This window comes from Cryptomeria japonica, chromosome 10 (genome assembly GCF_030272615.1).
Source record: "Cryptomeria japonica chromosome 10, Sugi_1.0, whole genome shotgun sequence".
NCBI lineage: Eukaryota > Viridiplantae > Streptophyta > Pinopsida > Cupressales > Cupressaceae > Cryptomeria > Cryptomeria japonica.
The window spans coordinates 463,693,386-463,718,129 of record NC_081414.1 but is presented as its reverse complement, the minus strand read 5'-3'; the positions used below and the strand labels follow the sequence as shown (position 1 = coordinate 463,718,129).

General features: G+C 34.6%; 1 protein-coding gene across 2 annotated transcripts in view; it reads left to right on the top strand.

Moving 5' to 3' along the window:
- LOC131859414 (serine/threonine-protein phosphatase PP-X isozyme 2) overlaps positions 1–24,744 on the top strand; it is a 57,952-nt gene that overhangs the window by 23,449 nt on the left and 9,759 nt on the right. For both annotated transcript variants that reach the window (XM_059213127.1, XM_059213126.1), the window contains 5 exons: positions 8,684–8,746; positions 8,905–8,990; positions 9,334–9,409; positions 9,579–9,847; positions 9,956–10,034. In XM_059213127.1, the coding sequence (XP_059069110.1) occupies positions 8,684–8,746; positions 8,905–8,990; positions 9,334–9,409; positions 9,579–9,847; positions 9,956–10,034 (573 nt within the window). The remainder of the gene's footprint in view (positions 1–8,683; positions 8,747–8,904; positions 8,991–9,333; positions 9,410–9,578; positions 9,848–9,955; positions 10,035–24,744) is intronic.

Genomic DNA, 24,744 nt, shown 5'->3' with positions numbered 1-24,744 from the left:
TTATACACCAACTTTTCCTTATGTACACCAGAATTCTGAGCCGCCTTATTGTGATAAAGGGAGATTTCAAATATGTACAAAACTAGTATAAATCTACTCTAACATTGATCTAATATGTTATGTGTCAAGAAGTATGTAAAAGGTTAGAGGTTCCAATCCAATTACAACAAATTGTAAGAAACATAAGGATTGGCACCTTGAGTCTTTTGGAAACCTATCTGCATATATCATTCTTTTATTAAAATAGGGTTGGCACCTCAAGTCTGGTAGATACTTCAGTGAAATATTGGGTCTATGCTAAATTGGATCTGTTTCATTTCACCTGCATTGATATTTTGTGGACAATATAGATTTGCTTTTATTTTTGCATTTGTTATAGTTAAAGAAAACAAGTGAAAACTCCATGACAAGGTCTTGTATAAAATACTCATATATTTTGCATTTATTTTGTTTGATGAAATTGACCTTATCTTTGCAGACCATTTGCAGCAAAGCCAATAGACAAAGGATCCATATTCAATTAGAAGCATTATGGTTTCACAACAAGATAATTGCATAATATATGCCAGAAACAGTCACTAGAAGTACTGCATGTTTTATTCACACTCTCAGCTATTAGGTGTCTTTGGACTAGTGTATATTTTAATTGCAGACATTTACTAATGAAATATTTTTAAAAGCTAGCCAGAGATCTTTAATAGTGAAGTTATATATTGAGTCTAGCATATAAAGAAGAGGTCTTGAAGTATTCTAGTCTAATAATAAAAATATTAAAAAATAATTGGCATTTCTTTTGTTTGAATGATGTTTGTTTGATAGAGCATGGATTCATTTAAATAGAAACAAGATGTTTTCTTAAACATATAACCAAATAAGTGTATGATCCAAACATACACAATAGACAACTTCAGAGTACTAGATGTTTTTGTTTCTCACGTTTAGATATCAAATATTTTTTAAGGGTTGCATGTTCTAGTTTAGAAATTTATGCAATTTTAAAAAAAAATGGTAATATCTTGAGCCATCACCTTTGTTTTGCCTTGACATTTGCTTCTTGCTTTGTGTCGTGCCTCATGATTTGCTGACAACTTGTTTTGCTCATGGAAAAACATTAGATTGTGGTATCTACATCTTTAGATTGGTGCCCTGCATCTATGTGTTCAGTCTTTGCACCTGGAACCAGTTTTGGCATGTTTTGGATTCTGTGTAGGCTTTGTGTGCTACAAATTATAATGCCTTTTATTGACTGTGAGTGATAGAGGCTATCAAAAGGCTTGGGAAGAAGCCTTTACCAAATCTTGTATGGCTTTATGCTGCACCTTGTTTTGGGTCATAGGTGCTTCCTCATCTGCTTTCTTTATTGCCTCTTCTTCAACTTTCTTCTCTGGTTTTTTTGAGACTTTCTTGTCTTCAGCCATTTGAAGGAGAGTTCATTCACCGATTGCACTGGCTTTAAGAGTTGGTTAGTCATATCCTAGATGCCATGCAAGTGATAATCATTTGGGTTGATGATATGTCCAACTCTAGTACAGGTGTTAGATCAGGTTTGACATCCACAATTTGCTTGTACAGTTTCTTAAACACTTAATACAAATAATACTTGCTCTTCAACTGATTCTTTTCTCAAGCAGTATAATGTTTGGCTTTCAAACTTATTTTATGCTTTGCATTGTGCCTCAGATCTTCCACCAACTTGTCTTGCTCATGGACAAGCATACGATTTTGACATCTATATTGGTTAGGGTGTCAGGTCTGAGTCTTTGTCCTTTCGAAGGTGGAGTCCAAGATGGGTCTGATATCCAACTTTAAATTTATTCTCACATTCATTTTGAATCACAATTCATTATATGCAGGTGGTCTCAATACTTCTTATATCACATGTTAAGTGGATACTCAATCTCTGTTGTTCTGCTTTTAATTAATTTAATTATGGTTATTTGTTTTCAGTTTGACTCAAGCCCTATCCCAATTTAGGACGCAGAAGGCGAAGGGGTTAATAGGAAACGATTCCATTAGACTGCAATCTAATGGTGGCCTGTATATTGTTATCAAAGAATCAAGTTCACGTTCTTAACTTATTTTAATTATGTCTACACACTTGTCAATTAGGTTCATTTGTATCTCACTGATAGTTTGTCATTAACACAATTGGACATTGTTTGGCAAGTCATGAAATCGTTCCTGGGGAGTCCTAATTCAGAAAATCACAAAATCTAGTACGAGTCATGGTTTTTTTTGGGAAAATCTGCATTCCCATTGACTGCGTTACAACGAGTTTCAGTTCTCTGTACAGTGAGGTTTTTGAAAGATGCAGTTAGACTACTGTTTGTTGGAAAATCCAGTCAGACTCTGGTTTTTGGAAAAAGCTGCGGTCTCAGATATTGTGGGGCCACAGATATTTAGGTAAATGTGCATTGTGCTCTAAAATATGATAGTTTTTCCATTTTCTTAAAAACATCTCTGAAAATGATATAGGCTTTGCAAGTAGTGAAATACGCTTAGTGAAAAACAAATGACCCCACATACAGACAAGTTTCAGGTTGTACTATTGATGAGTTGCTCATCAAGAAAATATTTCAAACTTCCATTAAGGTTTTACACAACTCTAGGATAAAACTCACTGACCTATCAAAATGGAAGACATGGATACATATAGCAACTGGACTGCCTAGGATGAGGGCCCCTTTTTTGAAGACAATATTTCTGATTTTGAGAGGCAACCAAAGGGTTTTTATTTGCAGACAAGGACTGAGCATTAACAATATATACAGTACAGGGGTTTTGGCTGGGCTGATGGGAACCAGCTGTGTGCAGGAAAACTGAGCAATGACCTTCCAGATCTAGTAGGAGAACTCCATTGGCATCCATCACTAGGATGTATATGCAGAAGAGAGAATTACAAAATTATAAATCATTGTAACTTCAATTAATTGTAATATTTGATGATGATTTTCAACCATTGTGAGATTCATATTATTGGCTGTCGTATTCTCATGCTGATGCTAAATTGTATTTTGATTATATTCAAATATAAGAGAAAATACTTCCCGAACATTCTACAGACTCAATTTTTATGTTTTATAACTTTATTATGCATTAAATATATGTTTTTTTTGATTTACCAAGTTTTTGCTGCGTCATTGAGTCTGAGTCAAAATTGGATTTGTTGATTTTGTCTAGTTTTGAGTATTTAATTTTGGATCCAACGTCTCCTCTAAAAGGCTGGCCTTATCTGAAGTTGAAAAGACAGGTTTAGGAGGGTAGAGGAATAGCAAGTGTCTGGCTGCCTTCCACCTCCCCAGGATCCTCTGGATCACTCTCTTCTTCTTCAGTAGCTGCACTTGTCTCTTTTGAGGTTGTGTCCTCTACTACCACCTATTTGTTTTACTTGTTAGTATTTGACATTTTTCTCTAGCTTCCCCCTAACCCTTGGCATTTGTGAATTTTATTTTCAATGATTTCCATTTCAAGATAGATGACATATAATAGGTTATAGGTAATATCTGCATAGAGATAGCCATTGAGTGCAGACTATGTCCAAGTATAGCTCAATGGTGTATTGAGTCATGTAAAATCCCATTTGCTTTAGGAAAGTAACTCATGAATGTATTTGATTTACTGTGGTTCTCCCCAGCCGTATGCTTCACCCCCGTTGAGCCCAATCTTGTAGTCTCTTGGCTTTGTCCCTGGCCTCATGGTTACCCCATGTTTTTATTTCCATCCACCAACCATAGAACTCTTAACAGATATTTACGACACCTAAAGCAAAAGAGAGTATCAAGGTAAAATAAAAAAACAAAACTAAATCAGAATTTTAAAGACAAATTAAAATCAATAAATTTTATAAAATTACCAAATTGCAATAATATAAAATAAAATAAAAATAGCATTATTTGATTGAACCTTGAGAGTCTCCACCATGCTCTCGGTAAATGTACTTTAAAAATTGTCTTTATAACCCTCTCTGTTTTGGCCTTATTGCGATGAGAACTCTGCATTCACCTTTTGCTTGCAAACATGTGCTTAATGTTGGGCAATGCGGATGTGATACCTTGCAAGGTGATGACATTTGTTGCAATTGTGTGACTTGAATGTATAAGCTCCTCGCCATCAAATTAATTTGTCATGAGATTTAGAATCCATTTGTGGTTGTATATGTGTTTGTGACATTCTTGTGCAACTTCAACCATGTTTCTCATTGTCCTCAGGCTCAAAGAGAAGGTCAATGCAACGTGCATCGCAAAGGCTCTAAACCAGAGTAGGGCGACTCGCCTTTAATAGTTTAGCAACTGACATATACATAGATGCTTTGTTCATGACTGTTTGGACAATGTTGCCTACCCCTACGTCAATCATCACCTTATCCAATTAATTGCACAAGGTCTCAACATTTTTTAGTTCATTGACAACATCAATTGACATTACGGATGCTAGTTGTCTTATTGAGAACATAAGGAAGTTGATAAGGCGTGGTTCCTGCCATTCATCAACATGTTGGATAAAATATTGCATCCCTTCTTTTTTTAAATTACTTTTTTGTTATCTACTAGCAAATTTGTGTTATTGGTCATATCTTGAAATATTAGCCTATTCAACTTATAATTGGTTGGAGCCTTGAATCCTTTACTTGACACAGTCAGTATAGTGACCAACTACCCCACAACTTTAAATGGAATATTGTTGTAGTAAAAAATTTGGCACATGCCAACTTGAATTGATGCTACACTTCTCTATTCCACGCAATATCTCTCTTGTAGGCTTTAGCAAGTTGATTAAGGTGTGGTTCTTACCATCTATCCATCGGTAAGATAAAACGTTGTAACCTTTCTTTTTCCAATTTTTTTTTGTTCATCTACCAGAAAGTTTGCGTTTCTGACTGTATCCTACAATAATGGCCTACTCAACTCATAATGGGTGGGTGTAATCCTTTTCATTTTATGGTCAATGCAGTGACCAATAGCTCTTAATAAGGAACCATTGCAACATTAAATGGAATGTTTGTTGCAGTACCTTCTAATGAAAGTTGCACACGATGAGTGTTTTGCATAAGAAAAAAAAATGAACTATGGCTGCCCATGCTGCGTAAGCTTCCTGTTTGTGGCCCCATGGAAGAAGCAAAGGCTCCTATACCTTCCTCTGACCTTGTAGAACTAATACTTGTCAATTCCACAATTCTCCTTTTTTCTTTGCTCTCTTGGTTTGAGCCACTTGTGTACATGGTTCTATATCTCCACCATTGTCTGCGATCGACAATATTTGAGGTGATTTATGCCAACTTTCATATCCATACCACAATGGTTGTCAATTAGCAGTCCATACATGTACCTACGGTCGCATTTTTCCAAGTAGGCTCCCTAGGCTTGCTGCCACCTCTCCTACTTGTGGATGCCATTTTCTTTTTAAAAAAATTAGAAATTAACCCTAACAAAAGAACAATAAAAAATTCAAACAAAATGGAATGTCCCCTTTTGTTAATTATCCTAGTTGTTAGAGAGACGGTACCTTTATCTTTTAAAAGGGAAAACCTGCAAACAAGTTAGAAAACAACCTACAATCATAATACATAAAGTAAATAACATTTACAAATTAAACTATAAATGTAGAGATTATGAACACAAATCACAACTTGCTATTTGATTATAAGATCACCTAAGCTAATTAGAGCAACCCCTAATCATAGTAAGCTAGGATGGGTAATTTGATAGGGTGTCCTTGCGACCCTCTATCCTAGGCCCAAAGGCAGTGCATCTTCGCCCCCCTTTGGCCTCATGTGGCCCATGCCATACATATGAGGTGGCATACCTAGTGAGGCATCCTTATAACTGTTACCCCTCAATCATGTCACCTCTCCTACTCACATGATTAGATATACATAGTTCAATCCTTCACCATGGTCCAGAGGATAAGGACTTATCTGAATAGGGTGCCCAGAAAGTCTAACCCTCCTAAGCCCAAAGGCAGAACACCTTTGACCTCCTTTGGCCTCATGGGGGACTCCAGGGTCACATACCATGTGGTGACATGCTTAGAGGTGACCCCAACACCGTTCCCCCTATTTAGGATCCCTTCGTTCTCTTACCGTGATTGGGTATATATATATATATATTATAGAGAGCTTATTAACTTATATTCATTACAATTATTGGCAGCCATGTTCTTAATTCAATAATAATTACAGAAATGTAATATTGATCTTTAATATCAATGTAATGCTTATTATTCAGTAATTAAATTATCAAACAATGGTTGATTACTCTATAAATCAGATGCTCTGTATTATACGTATAACAAGGAAATATGCCAGATTGGCCTATGTCTATTGATGCAGATAATGGAAAGTTCTTACAGTTTTGCCGGTCCCTTTATTGTTTTCCGTTCTGCTAAAGTATTCTCCCTTTTGATTCTTTCAGATCAGAGTGTAGATCAAACTTCTGTATAAGAACATTATCAGGTGTCATATATTAAGCACATCCCCATGCATACCACCAAGAACAAGGATGTTACTGCCTGTAACTTAATAACAGTTCTGATCTGATCTGATTGATGGTGATGTCACTGGAGGCTTTTGATTCCTTTCTTTATATCTCTCAATGTGAGGGAGAGGTCACACCTCTTCATCATTTATGCTCTTTGGCAAGAGACACACCTTTTCACCATTAGCACCCTTTGAAAGAGTGCAACTCTTCATTATTTCTGCCCTTTGAAAGGGACACAACCTTTCACAATCAGATCTGCACTTCTTATTTAAATCTGATCCGCACTTCTGATTCCCAAATTATCCCCCCCCTCAAATGAGGTTCTCTTCTCCCTTTTATATCTCATGTTTGAGGGAGTCACAACTTTTAAATTTTAATTATATTTAGTTATATTCTTTCATATTTTAGTTTTAATTTAATTTTTATTCTTTTGCATTATATTATTATTGTTATTATTATTATTATTTACTATTAAGTTCTATTTCAAAGTGGGGACATTACCCAAAACCCTACCAGCCGAATTCTAAGTAAAAATTAAAACTAGTTACTAAATTATAACAGTAAATAAAAAATAAAACAAAAGCAAAACAAAAAAAATTGAACAACCCTGCAAAAAACATTTAGAATGAGGGTAGAAAAATAGAAAAAGCTAGAATTGTGTCACAGTTACATGCTTTTGAAATGTTGCCATTCAATAAGAGCTGAAATGAGAACTCTTATGCATTCAAACTTTTCTACCACCATTGCTTAATGAAAATTAAAAATAATGAACACTTTTTTTATCTGAACAATCTTCTCCATTTTTGACAGAATTCCGAATTGTTAAGTGCAAGTTTGTGCTGATTTTTTATTCAGTTGCTGGTGATTTATTTAGAGAAGCTTGGGTCTCGAGTTAAGTATGAGTAACTCCTGAGTCTTGGGAGTTTACCATGAGTTTTGCATCTATGGTTCTATCTGTTGTTCCTTTCGAAATTGTGACTTTTGCTACTTGTATCATTTCATGAAATTTATCTAGCTCTTAATCCATTGGTGATAAAATCAAAACCTAAAGGAATGACCAAACAATTTTGTACATCTAAACCTAAGAACTAAATACTATGAATAGAGAACCAAAATCACATTAAAGATTCCATCAAATGATAGAATCTTCATAAATAATCGAGCAATTTTAGTTTATGCAATTCCTAGAGTCATGAAACTTCAAATGATAGAATCTTCTTAAATAATCCATAAATGATCAAAAAATCCCATATTCTATTAATAAAAAGCATTTACATTTGTTGTGTTACAAAACAAATTGAAATAACAACAAACTGTCAAATGTGGCCCCCCAGAGATGAATACATCATCCCCTGAATTTCCCTGCCAAATATGGTGACAATCACACCATGGAGAGGATAACAACTTGCAATCACCTTCTCAACATAAATTACACAACACTTCATACTTGAACTACAAAACGTTTGACATCAGACACTATTCTACACGGAGGATAAAATATACAAGTTTGATCAAGAGATGCTTTCTCCATAGAGAACTTACATTTATATCAAATATAATTCCGTTGCAGATCTTCTACACAAGTGACCCCTGTTGCAATCTGCACTGTTACACATGCTCCATGACAAGAAAAGGGAACTACGTCTGTTCAATTCATGATGACAGGAAGAAAATCTGTTAGCAATTTGCAATCACCTTCTCTTGACTTAAAATTTTAAAAATATAAATTACACAAGACTTCCTACTTGAATTACAACGTTTGACATCAGAGAGTATTCTACATGGAGTATACAATATTCAAGTTTGACCAAGAGATGCTTTCTCCATAGAGAAAACTTACATTTTTATTAAATATAATTCATGTGCAGATCTTCCACACAATATCTCTGATTCTGAAGTACACCTAATTTTAGGTTGATGTGATTCTTATTGTTATTTTGATTTTTGTTATAGAATCATAGATAGATGGGAGTGGACCCCATGTCCACAATTTGCCTAAAAAATAAAATAAAATAACTCATTCCAAGCTTTATAATGAATGATCTCTATGCTCAAACATCACAGCTTCAGATTAATGGGTGATCACTTCTTTCATGTTTGCAATCTGTTCTGAATTCTTACTTGTGTTATCTGTAAGTGTCACATCAATGCTTCGCAAAGCTTTCTATCTTAATATCAATAATCAGAGAAATAAATCCATGGAACAGGTTCGATATCCTGACCGAATCACACTGATCCGGGGGAATCATGAGAGCCGGCAAATCACACAGGTAATTAATAAGGAACTGCTAATGGAGCTGCAGCTCAGTAGTAGGCCTTTATACAAGCACATTGTTACATTTGAATGTTAGATGTATTATGTATTATAAAAATGCTGTTAATTCTCGTTCCTGATATTCTGATTTTCAATTGGAGAATTATTTTACAGGTATATGGATTTTATGACGAATGCCTTCGGAAATATGGTTCGGTAAATGTGTGGCGTTACTGCACAGATATATTTGACTATTTGAGGTTTATGACCTGCAATAAAATTTCTTGAGACTTATATTTTGTATATGAAACTTTCAAACACTCATCCATTATCAGTGACTAGAAATACCGGGCAGTCTTCTGTTGCACCTTATTATGCTGTTTGGCCTTAAGCGTTGTTTATAAAGTATAATAATGTTCTTTGTGATGGAACATTGTGACTGTTGAATTGGGTTGGTTATCTTTATTTCTGACAAATCTTGGTTTTAGATTTACTGTTAAGCTTTTCTCATGAAGTTACGTAATGAGTTTCTATGGTCAGAGCCTTGTTTCCTAGTTTTCTGTTGTCCTATTTATTTAACTAGTTGCTGCCTTCACTTTGCAGCCTATCAGCACTCATTGAGAATCGAATCTTTAGTGTACATGGAGGTCTTTCTCCTGCAATATCAACTCTAGATCAGGTATGTCATTTCTGATGTTTTTTTTTTGGTCCGTTTACTAGGTGCATTAATTTGATATTTGCTTTTTCATAAATGCAAGTTTTGATCAGCATTTGTATGTCACAGATCAGCTTTTAAACTGACGAGCTTGTGTTTTGTTTGATACCAACTAATATATTGACATGAGCAGATTAGAACAATTGATAGGAAGCAGGAAGTGCCTCATGATGGTGCCATGTGTGACCTTCTTTGGTCAGATCCAGAAGATGTTGTTGATGGTTGGGGTCTGAGCCCAAGAGGTGCTGGATTTCTTTTTGGTGGAAATGTTGTCACAACATTCAATCATACAAATAAAATTGATTTTATCTGCCGTGCTCATCAGTTGGTAATGGAAGGATATAAATGGATGTTCAATAATCAGATAGTGACAGTATGGTCTGCTCCAAATTATTGTTACAGGTGCTTCATGTTAAATTGAAAATTGCTAACAAATCTCTTTGCATATTTTTTAGCCATATAGTCTGTAAGAACACTGCTAAATGATGAAGTTTTGTAAACTTTATTCAGATGTGGCAATGTTGCTGCAATATTGGAGTTGGATGAGAATCTGAATAAGAAGTTTACTGTCTTTGAAGCAGCTCCTCAGGTAATGTGTTAAGTGGAATTTCATTTGGAAATGTGATGCCTTATGTTTTGTGCATGTATTACACCTAGTTGTTTGTCAAATATATATTATTGTTGTGCAACAAATATACTAGCATATTCTGTGCTACTGTAAATTTGGAAGTCCAAAATGTGATTCTTCAGCGTGGAAAAAAATATTGAAAGTTAATTATTTTTGACCTTGGTGAAGGTTGCATATTATATCAAGAATATAAAACATGGTATATGTGAGGGAACAATCTGGTTAGTTTGTGCTATTATTGGGGCTAGGAAGTTGACCTTCCCAGATTTCTAAAACAATATGGGAAGTTAGCAAAGTTTATCAGGACATTTTTGCAGTTAAAACTTGAAGTGCTTTGATTGGCCGGGAAAGGGTAGGATCCTGCAGACTTTTAGTTTCTAAGAGGATTAGTTTTTGGATATTTTGTTAGACAGGATTTAGCATTATGAAGAATGCTATCACCTTTTTCAGAATAATGTCAGAAGACAATCATCGACGTAGATGTCAGTATACTATATTATATTTTAGGGGATTTATTACATGAGGATTGTTACAAGTGTTCTTTCCCATTTCTCAGCACACGTGCATATTTTCTAGATAAAATTTTCAGTCTGTTATGCAACTCATTATATTTCTGGGTTTGTGCTCATTGGATCCCAGATAACATAATGAACATCAATCTTGTACTGACTTCCTTGTAATTTTATTTCTCAATGTATCCCACATATATACTCCTATTCCAATTCATTGGAGTCTCCCTAACTGCATAAAAGTATAACTAGCATTTGCACCGAAAAGAGGTGCAAGGGTTACGCCGATAGAAAAATATATGTAACTTAACATGTTAGAGAGTACAATTCAATTTGTGTATAGAAGATACAATAGTTTTATTTACCAAATTTTGTAAGGTAATATTTAAAATACAGTGTATAATTATATTCTATGTAAGCATTAGATTGAAGGTCATGTATGCCAAAAGTTTTAGATGCCACGATAATAACAAGTGCCAAGTACCACATAGTGGCTAGTACTTGTCGTTTAATATTGCAATAGATATAATAAATCTAATAAAATTAAATAACAATTATATTTAAATATATGATTTTATTATTTATATTAAAAATATATCTAATATTTACATTATATAAAAAAATAAAATAAAAATATGTAACAGTAAATATAATTATAATATATATTTTATGTAAAATGTAAAAAATTTAAATTGTACCAACATTTGCAACTACAATTTCTAACATGTTATTTGCTTTGATGAACACTTCCACCGATTCTAGATGTAAAATATGATCCACATATATTAGAAATATCAAATTAAAAAATTGTATATTATATTATATTTAATATTTATAATTGTTTACTATGTAATTATGTATCTATTTTATATATTAAATTCGTACTATATTAACTATTATATGACTAATACCTCTCTAATTAATTCAATATTTTAAAATATAACATATAAATTAAACATAATTATTAGATTATTTCAAAATTATTTTGCATTACTATTACAAATATAACATGGACATATTAAATGAATGATACATATATTATATTTTATATCTGGCAATATTTATTATTTAACTATGTATCTAATTTATATATTAAATATTAAATATAAATATATTAAATATATATATATTTTTTTCAATAAAAGGCCGAAGCCAAGAAATTTTATTAATCAATTTGAAATTTTACAATTCTCCACTCGTGCGGGCGCCGGTAGGAAAGAATGGAGGCGAAAAAACCTCCGGCCTTACCCGGGACCATAGTCCAGCAAATAACAATTTCAGATTTAATACTTCATCACCCCGGGCCAGGGTGGTCAGATGGGAGGGTGTTTTTATTTCCCCTACCCTTACAAGCCCAAAAAGTACAGATTTTAATAATCAGATAGTTACTTTCCACAACTTCCAGCGGTTTGGTATTGAAGATGATCTTTGGTTGTCAATAGTGTCCCCTAAATTGCCCGAGATGTGCCTATTTGGCCTGCATTGTTAATTTCTCAAACACTTGGCAGATTTGTTAGTATCATCCAATCTATTATAGCAAGTAAAAATTCATCTATAATGCTAGGCAATTATCACAATACCATTTCCTGTGAAACTTATCCTCTTAGATCATGAAGTAAAGAGATTTAAGAAACAGAATTGAGTATCTAATGTCCAATTATGTTTAGGCCCGAGCATGATTGTCTAATGACCAAAGCATTTCCAGTTTACCAACTCTTGTTTATGCTTCTGGATGTTGTCCTTAATAACGGATAAGATCCAAGCTACAATAACAAGAGTGAGTAGATGAGATCCAGTCATACCGGCCTCCCCATTTCCTATAAATTTATAGCAGAGAGGATGGCTGAATGAATGGTTATTCGAATTTGCATGTTAGCCACATAAAGTCCTCTGTCTCAAGACATGACAGGGGGATGTCCCAATATAGAAAAATTTCAACAAATGGCACAAGAGTGCTACAACCATTATCTATTATTCTTAATAAATCAAAATTACCCATTCCGAAATGATCACCACCAATATGAATGAATACCAATAAATGCATGCATCCAGATGTCTACAAATATCTAGAGTATCTATTCAGATTGCTAGGTATTCAAACCAAAATGCTAGTATATTTCTATATAAATAGATATTCCTTCATACTCATTACGTCGCAATGCTTTTTATGATTAATATCCAACTAATTTAGTGTCCTGTATGTCTTTTAAGATTCATGGTACTTGGCTGTCTATACTCTGGTTTCTGTAAACTAAAGATTTAATCCAGTTCTACTTAGAGATAGTTATCTACTATGTCCCAAGTTTTACCAAGTTTTTAGTTACAACATTATCACATGCAAAAATTCTTTCTAATTTACTTTTCAAAACAGCTCACAAGCACTCCCAGAAAACCGAGCCAAATCATTCCGACCCAGAGGACGAGGAAGAAGCATTCTCATCTTCCAGAACCAGCCCCTCTGCTTTGAGGAAGTTCTCAAACCAAGTGGGTTTTGGAGGGTGTCGCACATGAAATAAGTAGAGCAGAAAGTTGACATTTCTGTTTATTACCTCAAGCCTATCATTGGAGAAAGGCACACCATCTGTGGATATGATAGGGAAAAGAGGAACCGGTCTGTTATTTCGAATGAGAATATCATAATTCCGCGGCCGAGGAATAGTCCATTCATTGTCAATATTGATTAAGACCCGCTCCAGATCACCCAAGATAGAGGCCATGAAGACCTCTCTACACAGAGCACTTGTATCTTCATGATTTTTGGTAGAGCTAACAGCCACAACGAGAAACATGGCGGCCACATCCGTGTTAGCCTTGGTTCTATCTGAGTTTGAGAGAAAATCCGGACCGAGGATATTCTCAACCGCATCAATCACTAAGGTGTGGGGAAGTCGCATGATGCGCTTGAGGCGTTCTCTAGTAATGGTCCCTTCAAAGGCCATTTGCCTTTTAGTGCTGCAAAGTTTAATTGGGGTATCCATCCTCTGTTTATCCTCAATTCCAGAGCGATGAATTATTACAGAACTTCTTCTATTAATTCTGGAGTTTAATTAATATCCCAGTGAGTTAATGATGTGAAAGAGCTAAATTTGTTTATTCTTTCTAAAAAACATGCCTGCCTTAACCCACTTTGGATGGGTCTTATTGGATACGAAATGGCGCATGTCCTTGAATGATGCGCCATCGGTGTTAAAATCGTGTTGAGGAGCCGTAATTGATTTTGGCGGATGATCAAGGGAGTACCACTCACACCAAAGCCCTGACATATCATAATTATCAGGATTTCATGGGGATCATGCCAGCTATGATGAAGTGCTTCTATCTGTAGGTTTATTAATCTATAATTGCTTTGTTTTAGATATGAGCACCACCGCCCGCTAAGTTAGTGACCGGCCACTGTTTTAAGCTTTAAGGACATATAAGCCTCTGGACATTTATTTCCAATCTGTGTTTTAATATAAATGCGAGATAGGCTAAATCTCCGGTCACAATCATTATTCAAAATGACAACATGTATTTCGTGTTTCATTTTAATTATTGATAATCCAAGTTAACTTTTTTGTTAATTATTAAGATCTAATTTGTATCTTAAAAGGTCACTTGATGTCGTTTTCTCCTTTAATGGAAATTGTAAATAACAAGATCAATGCTTCAGAATTAATAAATTCTACAAGAGAGTGAGCTAGGTTATAAGGGTATAAGACTGTCTATATATAAATGCATCTATATGGATATGCAAGTATATATCAATATATGTATTCCATATGTATATAAATATATATATCTCTCTATATATATATTTGTATGTATATATAGGTATATACGAATATATATATATATATATATATATATATATAATATATATATATATATATATAAGAAGACAAAGATATATATATATATATATGTATATATATAAATATATATACGTATACGTATATATATATATATATATATCACATATGTGTATCTATGAATATATATATATATATATATATAGACAGGATATATATGTATATATATAAATTTGTCTATATATATATATTAGAGATCTGCCAAATATATATATATATCTATTTGGATATATATAAGTACATATGTATATATCTATAAATATATAAATATATGTATAAATATTTATACATTTGTATATATATATATGTGTATTTGTAACTATATATCAATATCTGTCCAATTTATATAAAAAATATATTCATATATATATGCATTTATATATATATCCATGGGTATCTCTGTATATCTATAGATTGAATAAGTCTGAGTAAATATGGAAGCATATCTACATTCATATATGTCTATGCCTTATCCATAAGCTTATAGATATATTTTCAAATATTTGCTTATCCAACTTGCTCCTTTTCAGTAGAGTCTGAAATATTAACCGTTGTCTTAGTTATCCCATTTGCCCCTAAATTGGCTAGAGCATCAGCTGCCGAGTTTGCCTCTCTGTATATGTGGTTGATGGTGAAATCTGTGAAATTATTGAGTAATTCCAATGCTTTATCAAGAATACCTCTAAGTTTCCAATTAGGCATTCCTTTGGTCCTAATTGCATTGATTATTATTGCTGAGTCACCTTCAATTTCTAATTTATGTATCCTTAGTTCTCTGCACATATTTAGTCCTTTTATGAGGCTTAGTAGTTCAGTGGTATTGTTGGTGGTCTGTCCTAAATGAATGGATTTAGATCCAATACACTTTCCCTTATCTGAATGGATAATGCATCCTGCCCCTGCAATTCTAGGGTTTCATTTGGATGCTCCATCAAAATTTAATTTAAACCATCTAGGCTTTGGAGGTTGCCATTTGCATGTTCTTCTTATCTCTTCTTTGTCTGTTCCCGTTTTTCCAGTAAAAGGAGGGATTTTTATTCCACGCCATTGCTTTCTAATAAAGTTGTCCCATTCTGTGAATGACTTTCCGTATAATGGAATGTTCATATTCCTATTATTGGAGGTTTCAGTTATAGCCACTTCTATCTTTATTATGAGTTTTTCTATTTGCATTTCCTTTTCTTGAAATATTCTCCTATTTCTTTCTTTCCAGATCTCCCATATTACTATGGATGGGCTGCAGATCCATAAATTATGAAATAGACTGTTTTTCATGATAATTGGCCAGTATGAACACCATTCTATCAAGGAAGAGCTAATAGCTCCCGACCATCCTAGCTGTGCCATTAACCAATACCAGCATTTCTGGGTATATTTGCATGTCATGAAAATATGGTCACTTGTTTCCTCATCTTCCCTACATAATAGACAGATTGATGGCCCTTCATATCCCCTACGTCTGAAGTGATCGGCTGTAAGTACTTTCCTTTGAATTGCCGCCCAAGCAAAGAAGCCTGCCTTTGGAAGACACAATTTATTCCAGCAGAGTTTGACAGGAATGTGATCTTTGCTGACTTTTGCCTTATTATATATGCTCCTGAAGCCATCTCTGCAGTTATATTGCCTGTCCTTGGATTTTGACCACACTAAATTATCATCCCCTTCTCTAAAGGAAATCAGTCTGTGATTTAGTATCTTTTGCAATTCTTGGAATTTGATTTCAGGCATAAATGGATGCATGTTTTTCCATTTCCATCCAAATACCGATTTTGGTTCAGGAATTATATTATCCTTTACATAATTCCCCCAAAGGTTCTTTATTTGATGGTTGATGTTGGATGTATCCATCAATACATCTATTGGAGGTTGGTCCCCCCAGGAATCTTCCCAAAACAATGCCGATTTGCCATTGTGGATGTCCCAAGTCAGATGGTTTATTATGATGGGGCGACAATCTTTTATAAAATTCCAGATTCTGGAACACTTCTGCAGGTGTTTTTCCCTGAATATTGCCTCCTTATGGTTGTTTGCCAGATACTTATTTCTTAGGATTCTAGCCCATTTGGCATCGGATGAGACATATGTCCTCCAGATTAATTTTGCCCCTAAGGCCTTGTTCTGCCATATTAGGTTCCTTATACTCGTGCCCCCATCACTTTTGTCTCTGCAAATTTTATCCCAGGATATCAATTTTATTTTGTTTTTGTCTTCTGTGCCCTGCTAATAAATTTTTTTGATAATTTGGGATATGTTCTTATGTACTCCTATTGATATAGGAATGCAAGATAGAAGGTAAATGGGTATTGCCGATAAGACTGATTTAATCAATGTTAATCGGCTTGCCCCTGTTAGCCAAAGGCCTTTCCAAGACGAGAGTCTTTTCTTGATACATTCAATGAGATGGTCCCAAAGCTTGCTGGATCTTGTTCCCTTGTCTATTGGTATTCCTAAATATGTGCATGGTAATTGTCCAATTCTATACCCGAGCCAACTAGCTATTTTATTTTCCTCTTGTATAGACATATTAAAGCAAAAAATTTCTGATTTTTGGTTATTTACTAATTCTCCCGACGCTTTTCCATATGCGAGTAGGATTCTCTTGATTTCCTTGGCCTCTTTGAGTTTGCCTTTCCCTAATATCATTGTATCATTTGCAAATTGCTGATGTGTACAGGGTTCTACCCCTGTGGTTGTCTGTATACCTTGCAGCCTACCTCCTAATCTTGAGGCATTAAAAGCTCTTCCTAAGGCTTCAGACATTATAATAAATAAGAAGGGGGAGAGCGGATTCCCCTGTCTCAGACCCCTTGTATCTTCGAAATATCCTTCCGGTTTTCCGTTTATCAATACTGAGTAACTGGGACTTGAGATACATCTATATACCCAATTAATCCATTGACTATTAAAGCCGAAGGCTTTCATGCAGCTACATAGGAAGTACCAATCTACTTTATCATATGCTTTCTTGATATCAAGTTTTATTAGCATATTTGGTTGTCTTTGATTTTGTATGGAATGAATAGCCTCTTGGACAATAATTATCCCATCCAAGATTGATCTGTTAGGAACAAATCCTGTTTGTTCTTCAGAAATGATAACTGGTAGGAGCTTTTTTAATTTATTGGCCATGACTTTAGTTAATAATTTATATGTCATGTTGCATAAAGATATGGGTCTGAATTCTTCCCATTTTGAAGGGTTTTCTTTTTTAGGTAGAAGTGCTAAAAATGTGCTGTTTATCTCCTTCGGAAAATTGCCTGCATTTCTAGCGGCTTCTAAGGCATCTGACACTTCATCACCTATAATATGCCAACATTTCTGGTAGAAGCCAGCAGGGTATCCATCTGGTCCAGGGGCCTTGTCCCCTGAAAATTGTGACAGAGCCTGTTTTACTTCTTCCTTAGTGATTTTGGCATTTAGCATCTTATTGTCCTCTTTTGATAGTAGTTTAGGAATGTTTTTAATCAAATCCCGATTGTGTGAGAGGTCCGAGTATTCCCAATTATTCAACATGTTTCTAAAGTATTGGATTGCATCCTCCGCAATCATCTTTTGATCTATGATAATCTGGTTTTCCTCATTAGTAATCTGCGAGATTCTATTCTTAGCTCTCCTCAACTTGACACTATTATGAAAAAATTTAGTATTTTTATCTCCATCACTCAACCATACTTCTCTGGATTTTTGTTTCCAGAAAATTTCTTACTTGGCTAAAATGTCTTCATATTCACCCAGGAGTCTTTTCTCTGTTTCGTATAAGACTTGATCCATTCCATATCGAATTACTTCTGTATTTACGCTCTCTAGTTCTTTTTCAATTCTTAATTTTTCCTCGAAGATGTTCTTAAATCTTCCTTTGTTCCAATCTAGTAATTTATGTTTAATATCTTTTAATTTCAAATTTAACGAAACATTTTGGAACCTTGAAAATTACTTTTTGTCCACCATTTTTGTATGTTAGGAAAAAAATCCTCATGCTTAAACCACATGAATTTGAACTTAAATGATCTCCCAAAGGTTCTCAGTTCTCCCATTAGTGCTAGCATCACTGGAAAGTGATCGGATCCTGACCATGGCAGCACAGAGGCTTTCATCTCGGTTTGGAAGGAAGTTAGATCCCCTTTAAAGAAGAACCTGTCTAGTATTTCGGAGATGTTGGAGAAACCAGATCTCCTGTTATTCCATGTGTGTGATCCCCTGTTAGTTTTTATTTCTAAAAGATAGTTATTATTTATCCATTCCAAAAAATCTTTTTGAGGTTGCCTCATGATTTTTGATCCTCCACGTTTCTCAAATTGGTGGAGAATGGTGTTGAAGTCTCCACCTATAATGTAGTGTGGTGCCTTCTGATTTGTTAAATTTTTTTCAATTTCTAGCCATATTGACTTTTTCTTCTCCGTAGTTATCGGGCCATAGACATTTATGATGATAAATTCTGTATCTCTATCAAGTGCTTTTATTTTGCCCACCATCGAGTGTTGCATCTTGACATATCCTGTAAATGTTATTGTGTTTTTCTTCCACAATAATGCCAGTCCTCCTGATGCCCAAATGGATTCTGTTGCCTCCATCTGCCATTGGTAGAGGTTCCTACAAAATTTGGACATATCTTCCTTGTTTAATTTAGTTTCTTGTAACATGACTATATCCATATCAGATCTTTTTAAGCTACGCTTAATCAAGCGCTGCTTACTAGGGGCGCCTAGTCCCCTTACATTCCATGTCAATATTTTTAATCCAGCCTGGGGGCTGGCGGGCTCTTTCCTGGACCAAATAGGGTTGTTATTTTGGTCTGCCCCTCTGCCTGCCCATCCAATTTCATTTTGTCTAAAAAGACTTTCGACCTCTCTTATTGTTACTAGGTTTGCCACAGTCTAGGTTCTCTTTGTTTCCCATGTTGGGTGAGTCCTTGAGATTAACATTTGATTCCCAGTTCCTTTCCTCTTCCTACATGTTAATTAATTCTTTGATTATGAAGTTTCTTTCTTCTTCTTCATTCATCCCATTGACCACAGGAGAAGGGTTATCCATATTCTGAGTTTCAGGAACCACTTCTTCTTGTTCATTCATATTATTTATTTCCTAAGGAATGTCTGGGATGTGATCATAATCTTCCGAGGGGATATTATTTTCTGCTATCAAGGCTTCGTCAACTATTTCTTCTGCAAATTTTCCCATTAGGTTGTCAATGACATCTCTCAATTCTTTTTGAATTTTGTCCTCATCAGGCGTTGCAGGCGCCTCGTTGTTGTTGGCAGGTTTGATTGGATTATTTCTAAACTGGGTATTAGATGGTGTCCCCTGTTTATCCCCAATCTGTGATTCCGTAATGATAAAACCGCCAATGTCATTGTTGAATTGGATGTTAACCCAGGTTTCCTCAGTTTCCTTGTTTTTTTATCCTGTGTTTTTCTAACATTAGGGTTTAGACCGTATATTTCCTCCGAAATCTCACCATTAAACCATTCGGGAATTAAATTATAATTCCCATCCATCGTGATGATGGATATATTTCTTAAATTTTTAGTGCTTCTTTCTACATCTATTAGTATTTTAATGTCAGATTTGTCCAACCAGTTTTTTTCTAGGGCGACAAATTTACCTAAACTGTTGCCAATGTCAATAAGAATCTTGACATGCATTAGCTCTACAGGGAGGCTATGAATGATTATCCATCTAGATTCTGTGTTAAATTTGTGTCTATTCGAGTCAAATTTAGGTTTCCAATCTAGAAATTTAAAATTCATTCCTTTGTAAAATACCTGTTCTCCCTCTAGCAATCTAGATTTTAACGATTCCTTAAAACATTCAACAAAGATGAATTTATTGGTTAAGGATATTATACTTACCTGGCCGCGGAACGTTTCTCTCCACCAGTTGGCTATTTCGGAAGAGGATTGCCCACTGCCTTCCCATTTTGCAAATAGTCTGTGCTTAGTGTAATAATTTCTTAACTCCGTAGCGGCATCTGGAGCCGAGATTTTGATGGGCTCTGGCCTAGGGTTTTTGGGTTTTGTGGATATCTGTTTTTTAACAGGGTTTTTCGGCCCCTTCCATGCTTTTTGCATTGCATGAGTGTTGATATTGCTATGAGGTGTGGGTTCTCCGATTCTGGACGGTTTTATTGAACCCTCTGCCTGACATCTTCGAGGTCCGAGTTGGGACCAATCATATTTTGCCTTTGAACCTAATGGAACCCTGTTTGCTTTGGTAGCGAAGGAGGGGATTTGTGTGGTAATGGGGACTGCCCAAATATGGGCTATGTCCAGTGTGGCCCTAGCCATTCTCCTTTCCGCATTAATGGTTCTCCTGCTTCGAACCTCTTGCCATGGTTGATCCTGCAGAGGGGGAGCCCTTCCAGAAGTCGATGGAACCCCACTATCGCATGCTTTGCTGTCTCTATTTCGGACATTCGCTCTATCGAGAATTCGCAGAGCCATTTTTTATTTTGGAATGCAAGTGGATATAAATATATTAAATATTATATAACATTCTAATTAATTTATTAAGAATAAATAATATTATTTTTAAAATAATTAAAATATTATTACAAATCAAAAAATAAATTAAAATTTGGTATTTGTTTGTAGTATATTAATTAAATATAAATTATATTTATGTAAAACAACACAATATTTTTTTCAATAATAAATAATAATTAGTAATGTAATTTGTAACTAACAATTTGTCTTTGGAAACATGGTTTTCAATGGAAAAGAAGAGAACATAAATTAATTGAAACCTATATTACAATAATTTATTTTTGCATTGTTTCTTCACTTTATGGCAAATGTGTACAGAAATTTAGGAGAGAATCGTGCAAGACAACCTTGGCCATACAAACGTGTCCAAAATAATGCCTAAATATTTTAATGATCTTAAAATTATAACATACTAAATATTATTTTAATGACCTAAAAATTTGCCTTAAGAACTCATGTAGAAAGTGCATCTGGAAATCCGGTAATAAGATGCAAATTATTTGAGCCAATTAGATTGAAGAAAAACATTTTTTGTAAATTGAAAACTTAAAAATCATGCATCTAAACTATTGAAAAATTTAAAAAAACATTGAAACCAAAAATTCATAGATATGATTGGTGGAAAAGCAATTGAATAATAACGAGTTAATGAAAATTGGGTGCAACCGATTGCAATAGTACTAGCCTAACAGAAAGTACTAATAAAGGAGAGAAAGATTTATGTTGTATACTCTTTTTGCTGTCAGATGATTTAAGATTTGTCTATAACTTAACCTAGTTGAGAGGCCACATCATAACTATATTTCTAAGTTGAAAATTCTCCCAAAAGCTAGTTTCAAAGCAAAAAGACCCTAAAATCAAGTTAAAATCTAATAACATTAGTAATATGAAAAAAAATGTGAGTATAATATTAATTGTGAATATATTTTAGATTTATAATGAATATTATAAAATTCAATTTAATTTATCATGACATAAACTTTCCTTGTTTACTTGAATACGATTCTTAAATTGTCTTCATGCAAGAGATCTTTCTCACCAACATTTTGTAAATGATGCAAGACAACTCTCTTGCTACTAAATCACACATTCACAGTAACAATCACTGCTTAGAGAATCAAAACTCGAATACACAAAAATTGCAACTAACTACCAATTTATTCATTCACACTTTAAAATCAACTTTACATTTGCAACAATTAATTTCAAGCTTTGTCCGATCTTGCCCAATGCCAATCAATTATTTGTTGGCCACTCCCACATTCTCACTACATAGCCTGCTCTACCTTGACCGCACACTAGCTCCTCTCGAGGGCCTGTTTCCTGCGTCCCTCTCTCCTCATTATATCGCAGTCTGTATCTATAGCAATTTATCGATTCATTTCTATATCCCAAAATTTTGGACTTTAGCCCCTGGTTCTTTCCAACCCTTGGGGGCTTAATATGCTCATATCTTTTTGGTAAATTTTCTCACATTGAAAATATTTTTTGAAGGTGGATTAATTTTGTAATTAGGCTAAAATTGTTTTGCTCATAACTTTTGCTAGACAACTCGAAATTAGTGCTATTTTTTGCAAAAGTGCATGATTTTTTGCCACGAATCCAACAAACACACTCATGCATTCTCATTATAAAGTGTCAATTTTGTGGGGTTTGGTTACAAAGCACTCCTATAAAGTGCCAAAAACAAGGGGGGTCATCAAATATTAAATCAAATAGGGATGTACAATGTAGTCATATGACAAGCATTGTGATCTTATTACTTGTTGCTACTTATGAATCTAGAAATGCTTCATAGAAAGCATGCACGATTCCTTGCAACAAAATTTCCATACCAGTTTTCAGCATTGCAAGTTTGGAATCTAGTATGACGAGGTTCAGTCTCTGGATCATGTGCAAACCTAAGAGATAGCCACATCACTTCCTGCACATTCAAAATGGGAAGTCATCTTGCACACATTATGGGGGGTTGCATAGTCTCTCATTTCTCTCATATAGAGGGATATTCATTGTACTTGTGCATAGAAGTAGCTCTTGAGGGGTCTTGATTAGTCCTTTCTTCTATGACATATCTTCTTCACTCGTACATTCATTGTTTAATCATCTCTTTTTGAAGGAAAGTTATTTCCCATTGGGTTTTCTTTCTTTCTCCACTTATGAGAGATTTCATTGTACATTGGTATCTCGCTTGGTTAGTACTTGGGACCCATTTTTCTTATTGTCCTCCTAAGTTATGCTTAAAGGGGGGTGTTAGTGTATTTATTTCATTTATTTACACTTAGGCTACTTAAGCCTACTTAGTCATCCATTTCTACTTGACACTTGTTCATGCAAGTTGTCAAGATCATTTAGGAGTCGACTAGAGAGTTGTCAACTTAGTTTCGACACCTCATGCTAGTTTAGTGGGAGGCAACTCGCCACCACTCATTGAGTGTTGGGTTCGACTTCTGATTCGACCGAGTCACTTTTGTTATATGTACTCTTCATTTGATCTTATTTACTTGGTCGATTTTGTGCAATATTGTGCTTAATTTAATCTCTGTAAATCCTGGATTATTTCATATGCTAACGGTTTCTTTTGCTTCGTTGTCCTTACTAAGCCTTGATAGATATTCACTTGCTAACAAACGTGGTGGAATTTGGTTGTATGCCTGCCAAATGAATTTTTTGGATGATTTACAAATTCAATTCGTGCATATTTCACAATCTTTACAATATGTGAGACAACGTTGAGGCATTCTGTGAGTCAATTAAGGTGTGTTTTATATAATTCCACACTCTGCATACATGTCTTTCAGAGCATTTGCACCTACAACATCTGAGAAAAATTCCTCTCCCATTTTGGCATGGGCTAGGAGAATGTTAACGGAGTTATGGAATTTAGTTTTACAGCTGCCAATTGTATTGGTTGAAAGCTTCTACAGCTTTATCAACAAATCTAATTTGTGCAAAGCTTGCAAGCATTACATTCCACAGTATGACATCTTATTGAGGCATTCTATCATGAATTCAGGTACCTTGACTGTGCTTCCACATATTGATTAAATTTCAACCAGGACAAAAAAAAAATCCCTTTCCGTTATGCTTGATGGGTATTTATTCTATGTTAAAAACTTATACAGACCACGGGTATTGCTAGAGATTGAGTTCTGATTTACACCATGGTATTTATGTGATGCTCAACAGAGAAGCCAACCATAAACCGAAATAACTAAAATTATGAAAACAAACTAACAAATAATCAGTGGGCTTCTTAAAATATCAAAATTCCACTCCCAAATACGAACCAAAGGTGCACAATGCATTTGGATCCATGTCGTGAAGCTACTTCAAGTCTCTAATGGCTTCTGTTATTCTCAACAGAGGGATTGCAATGGAAGTTTCGTGTCCCAATTGCAAATAGTATCATGGAAGTTTCATGTCCACAGAGATAGATTGTTCTCCTTATTGGGGGCATCGGTCTGGCAACCCGAAGAATTCTGCAAAAGGTGATTATAACCCACCACAGGAAAGCCTCTGAAAGTTTGCCTGTCGTACAGACATCGATACCCTGTCTTAATGCTTTGCTCGCGTCCTTACTAACTTGCAGAGATTACTCATTTTCTCCAATGCTCTTCAATACACGTACAATTCTCTGTATTCGGCTGCCCTTTCTTAAACTGATCAAATAGAATTTATATAATCTCAAACCAATATGACTTGACAGAAATACGATTTGATTTAACATTCAATTTGATCACAAATTAACTGAAATCTTATTTGATCTCAAATTAAATGAAGCTGATTTGATTTGATTTGAGGCAATTTCTGGAGGCAATTTCTGGTGATT